Genomic DNA, 6,000 nt, shown 5'->3' on the forward strand with positions numbered 1-6,000 from the left:
GTCTCAGGATCAACACTGCTTCCTTCTGGTGCCCTGAAGCAAGGGCTGAGCCCACTTACATTTTATAAAGTAGCTGGAGATATTTCAAAGATGGAAGAGGACTCATGGGGCTACGGAAACTGCCAGCCACTAACCTGGAGAAGGGAGGGCCGAGTGAAGTGAACGATACACGGGAGAAGGGTGATCAGTGTGTTTCAGTGTGAAATGGAGCCAGACCCAGCAAGGTCCCTGAGGGGGCCCCGCCTACTGGCGGAGGGGCAGGGAGCGCCTGGTGAGAGTCCACAGAAAGCAGCATTATCTCGGAGATGACCTGAGCTAGGTTAGCCGTGGCGGCTTCTCCCTACCGTCGAGCCCTTCTATTCATAGCGACCCTGCCAAGGGATTCAGAAACTCAGTAGCTGAACAGCAGCCACTGTCCCACGGGTGGCAGAATGGATTACGCATACTCAGTCGTTTGAACCCACCAGCCACTCCGTGGGAAAACGACAAGACAATCTGCTCTTGGAAAGATGTACAGCCTCAGAAACCCAAGGCCAACTCTGCCCTGTAGGGTTACTATGGATCAGAATTGACTCAGTGGCAGTGAGATTTTGAGGCCACGCTGGGGGAGGTGGAATGTCCTGAGCTTGGAACCCTGCACCACTCGGAGCCCTTTGCAGGCTTCCACTTGGGGCGACTTGACTATAAGCAACGGACAACTCCTGCCCAGCTCCGGCCAGCAAGGCTGTTGAGCCTCTCCTTCTGGACATGCATGTTCTTGGCTGAACTGAACCTTTAAACACTGGCATTTAAATGATCACTATGGCCAAGAGGAAAGTATGGGCTCTGTGGGGAGAGGGTAGAATGGCGAAGACACACCTGAGCCCGAGAGAAGCTGAGCAGGAAAACAGGCATGGGGAGAACCAAAGGATGGGCCCAGAGCTACTTCTGGTCTTGTCTTCCCTTGGCCTCTTCTCGCTTTTCTAACTGAGAGGACGGCGGATTATGTGAGCAACTCAACTGAGCTCACTGCCACCCAGTCGATTGACGCTCACAGCAGCCCAAGAAGACAGGCTGGAACTACCCCCATGGGCTTCTGAGACTGTCACGTTTACAGAAGTGTATCCACATCTGTCTTCCATAGAGTGGCTGTATGTAGTATGTGAGTATGGCTTTTTAAACGATGGCTTTAAAAAATTTTTTTAACTTCCTTCAAATCTTTGGAATAAGGATGGGCTAGCATGTAGACATAAGTCAATGTAAGGGAATTTCCAGAAGCATGTAGAATTATAAGATAAATGGTGTTTCCCCATGAAACGCCATTGACGCTCCCTGGTGCACATTTACACAGTATTCATGTAGAAACGAGGAGCTTTTCAATTACTAACTGCAGGTATTTTTGTAAAGGACAAGCTGTGCTTACCATTCTCACTGCTCTCTGCCAGACAGTTCTAAGAGGAGGCTGCAGAGGGGCGTGCTTGAGAGCAGGCAAGCCTCCTGCTCCAGTGATGAGAACGGGAAGGACTCAGACCGCATGGTGCATACAGCCAGCCTCTGTCTCTGTCCCCGAGGAGTGGACGGATGTGACTTTGCCTGGGTTCTGTAAGATGAGGATTAAGGTGGTCATCACCCTGTGTGCTGCTGTGTGCTACACACACACACACACACACACACACACACACACACACCTTGTGAAAAGGGAGCACAACTGGTCCGTTTGATTGACCCTCACAGAGAGCCGAGGAGGAAATGGAGTTTGACTAAAGCACGCTGTAACACTGCATTGACTAAAATAAATGACACATTAAATTGAGCTCATCCGATCCAGGATGGATTACAACTGAATGTACAGAAAACCAGACCCCAATGAATGAAGGAAAGATGGGAGTTGTCTTGCTTGGATCCACAGCCCATGCTCACTGAAGCAGTGGTCAGGAGGTAAAGGGATGCTTTGCATTAGGGAAATCTGCTGTACGAGACTTCTTTAGATGTTGAAAAGTAGGGATGCTACTCTGAGGACCGCTTCAATGCAAACCACTCCAAGCCCTAGGGGCTTAAAACCAGGGTCATGTAGTCTCACTCATGGGCTGGGGGGACCAGGTCACACTCTGTCACCTGTGGGATGGCTCTAGTTCCCTTGCTTCTCATTCTCCTCTGGAACCAATTGCTGGGCTGAAATGTAATTGGGAAATCGAGACCTGTATGGCCTAGTCAGACTGATGTAGGGGCAGCACATTATCACTTCTGCCCATATGTCATTGGCCAAGCAAAAATCAAGTTGGTTGGGGGCATAATCCCCCACCATGAGGCTATCCCAAGTGATGGATTCAGAGAGGGGTGGAGAATGGCCCTAATCATTTACCGTCCACACAGCTTCATCTGCTCTCTGAGGCCAGGAGCCTCCGAAGGGCAGTCGAGGTTGGTTTTTGTCATTGTTAGGTGTGTTGAGTCAGTTTTGACTCATAGTAAGCCTCCGTACAGCAGAACAAACACTGCCCCATCTTACAGAACCCTCATAACTGTTATGTTGGAGCCCATTGCTACAGCCGCTGTGTCCATCTATCTTGTCGAAGCTCTTCTTTTTAGCCCTCCCTCTACCTTAGCACACATGATCTCTTCTCCAGGGACTGGTCTCTCCTGATCCCATGTCCAAAATGCGTGAGACTCTCACCAGCCTTGCTTCTAAGGAGCCCTCTGGTAGTACTTCTTCCAAGACAGCTTTAGTCAATTTCCTGGGAGTATTTTTAATATTCTTCATCAAGATCAAAATCCAGGTGCATCAATTCTTCTCTGTGCTTCCTTATTCAGGTTCAACTCTGACACGCATAAGAGGGGAATGGAAATACTATGGCACACGATAGCATCCTTGCTCTTCATCACTTTATAGAGATCATGTGCAATGAATGTTGCCTACTGCATCTATTGTTGCAGAACTAATGGCCACTTTGGTCTCCCTGCCCTTACCAGGGCTGCTGGGTACCAGATCTTCCATCTCTACTTGCTGAAGCCGAAGGACATTTCCACCTCTTCCTTATAAAGCAAGGACCAGGAAGGTCAAACTGTGACCTATGGGTTAAGTCATGCCTGGTATTTGGTATGGCCAGGACACCAAACCTTTTTAAGCTTGTAAGATCTCAGAAGAGGAGAAGAATGTGGACAACATATGTGAAACTCAAATGTCAGTGTGCATAAAAGTAGAAGTCTCATGGTTCGATGGGAGCACAGCCGCAGCCATTTGTTTTAGGTATTGGCTGGGATTGCTTTGGCGTCTTTGAATGGTTAACTTACTCGGCCACTTTCAAAAAGGTTGGAGGTATGAGTGGACCCCAGTGGTGCCTGGGAAAACAGGTCTGGCAATCGAAATCAGCTACTGCAATGTTCGTGGTGCATAGCTCTACCCTGACATGTGTGGGATTGTCCTGATCAGAACCTACACTGTGGCAACTCTGATTGTTTGTTTTGTTTTATTTTGGGTTTTTTTGTGACTGTTTCTGAGCTTTAAGGAACCGTGGTGATGCAGTGTTGGGCCACCAGCCACAAGGTCAGCGGTTCTAACCTGCTAGCTGGGCCACAGGAGGGAGGCGAAACATTCTCCTCCTGTGAAGATTTACAGCCGTGGAAACCCACAGGGATGGTTTTTCCCCTGTCCTATAGGGTTGCCGTGAGTCAGAATGGATTCAATGCAGTGCGTTCGAGGGTTTTCCTCATTTCCCTGCCCCTCCACTTTACCAAGTCTGATGTATTTCTCCAGGGCCTGGTGACTCCTGATCACGTGTCCACAGAACCTTCCAAGACCAAACCAAACTCCCTGCCATTGAGTCCATGTCGATGCATGGTGACCCTGTAGGATAAGCTGGAGCTGCCCTGGGGGGGTCTCTGAGATTTTCAATCTTTATTGGAGGTACACTTGGTAGCCCGATGTGTAATCTACACCACCTGACAGTAGAGCTGTAGGACCCCTGTAGGTAATGAGATTGCACTGACTGCTAACCTGAAAGTTGGCGGTTCGTTCCCACCCACTGCTATGGTGCAAGAGCTGCCTTAGGGATCCCAGCCGGTCATCCCCCAGGGAGCAGTCTGCCTTGTAACACTCACCGGGTTGGCCTGGCAGCCAGCAACAACAACATAACAGAGCTCCAATTGCACCATCGGGGTTGTTGAAACCATGGAGACACACACTGATTCACTGCAGTGAAGTGTGCCCCGCTCTGCTTTGGAAAGATAAGAGGCTGCTGCGGGTGCTTAGAGGGGACCAGCCTCAGGTCGCCACAGGGTGGTCAGTTCATAAGCGCGCTATGCATTGCAGTTAACACTCTCCTCCTTCTTCCCTAGTAACCGGTGGCCAGCGACATCCATGTGTCAGTGATCAGCAGGAGGCATTCCCCCGCCACAGCGCTTCATGACACAGCGGCGTCCGGCCCACTGAAGCCCCCGTGGTGTCCAGCATGGCCGCGCTGCTCCTGGGCGCGGTGCTGCTGGTGGCCCAGCCGCAGCCAGTGCCTTCTCTCCCCGCTGGCCCCGAGGTCCCCCGGCAGCTGGGCCCGCAGGAGCCCATGCGCACGGCGGCCCTGTTGTCCGAAGCCCCCTTGCCAGATGGCGCACCCCCCAACGGCTCGGTGCGACAGCTGCCGCAGACCATCATCATCGGGGTGCGCAAGGGGGGCACGCGCGCGCTGCTGGAGATGCTCAGCCTGCACCCCGACGTGGCGGCCGCTGAGAACGAGGTACACTTCTTCGACTGGGAGGAGCATTACAGCCACGGGCTGGGCTGGTACCTGAGCCAGATGCCGCTGTCGTGGCCGCACCAGCTGACGGTGGAGAAGACCCCTGCCTACTTTACGTCGCCCAAAGTGCCTGCGCGGGTTCACAGCATGAACCCCGGCATCCGGCTGCTGCTCATCCTGCGGGACCCGTCGGAGCGCGTGCTGTCCGACTACACCCAAGTGTTGTACAACCACCTGCAGAAGCGCAAGCCCTACCCGGCCATCGAAGAGGTCCTAGTGCGCGACGGCCGCCTCAACGTGGACTACAAGGCGCTCAACCGCAGCCTCTACCACGTGCACCTGCAGAACTGGCTGCGCTTCTTCCCGCTGGGCCACATCCACATCGTCGACGGCGACCAGCTCATCAGGGACCCCTTCCCCGAGATCCAGAAGGTGGAGAGGTTCCTGAAGCTGGCCCCGCAGATCCACGCCTCGAACTTCTACTTCAACAAAACCAAGGGCTTTTACTGCCTGCGGGACAGCGGCCGGGACCGCTGTTTGCACGAGTCCAAAGGCCGGGCGCATCCGCACGTGGACCCGAAACTGCTCAACAAACTGCAGGAGTATTTCCACGAGCCGAATCAGAAATTCTTCGAGCTGGTGGGCAGAACATTTGACTGGCACTGACTGGCTGTCTGCCAGGCTGGGGACCTTTCCTATTGTAAGTTTGGGTGTCCGTGGAGGGGTGATGAAGAAGAGAGAGTTTTAAAAGGGCATTGAAGCTATAATTTATTTGTAAAATCCATAAATTCCTTCTGTACAGTATTAGATTCACAATTGCCATATATACTAGTTATATTTTTCTACTTGTTCAATGGAGGGCATTTTGTATTGTTTTTCATGGTTGTTAACATTGTGTAATACGTCTCTATATGAAGGAGCTAAATCCCTGGATAAACAAAGGAGGAGCTAGAAGGAACAAAAAAAAGAGAGATTTTTTTCTGGAGACACCTGTCTTTTTTGAATATAATTAACTTGCCCCCAACTCAAAAAGTTGTGTGTGTCCTACTCATTGCAGAATGACCTCTCCTCTGTTGCTTCAAACAAACAAACAAACAAACAAACAAAAAACTCTGGGCTTTTTCCCCCTCCTTACTTCTCCGAAGGGTCTCTGCCTTCCTCCCCTTTCTGCATCACTCTCTGAATTTTCAATGCCTCTCTGTGGTCATCGGGTTTAATTTTCACTTGCATCATCAGATTTTTCATCATCGAGATCCCTGTTACTCTTGGGGCTGGCAGTCTCCCCCCTAACCGTCCC

At 51.4% G+C, this 6,000-nt stretch overlaps 1 protein-coding gene across 1 annotated transcript in view; it reads left to right on the forward strand.

Moving 5' to 3' along the window:
* The window catches only part of HS3ST1 (heparan sulfate-glucosamine 3-sulfotransferase 1), a 43,173-nt gene extending 37,455 nt beyond the window's left edge, over positions 1 to 5,718 (forward strand). Inside the window, exon 2 of the mRNA XM_075545027.1 lies at positions 4,312 to 5,718. Within this exon, the coding sequence (XP_075401142.1) occupies positions 4,425 to 5,369 (945 nt within the window). The 5' untranslated portion in view covers positions 4,312 to 4,424 and the 3' untranslated portion in view covers positions 5,370 to 5,718. The remainder of the gene's footprint in view (positions 1 to 4,311) is intronic.
* Positions 5,719 to 6,000: the final 282 nt, after the last annotated feature.

Source organism: Tenrec ecaudatus, chromosome 3 (genome assembly GCF_050624435.1).
Source record: "Tenrec ecaudatus isolate mTenEca1 chromosome 3, mTenEca1.hap1, whole genome shotgun sequence".
NCBI classification, from domain to species: domain Eukaryota; kingdom Metazoa; phylum Chordata; class Mammalia; order Afrosoricida; family Tenrecidae; genus Tenrec; species Tenrec ecaudatus.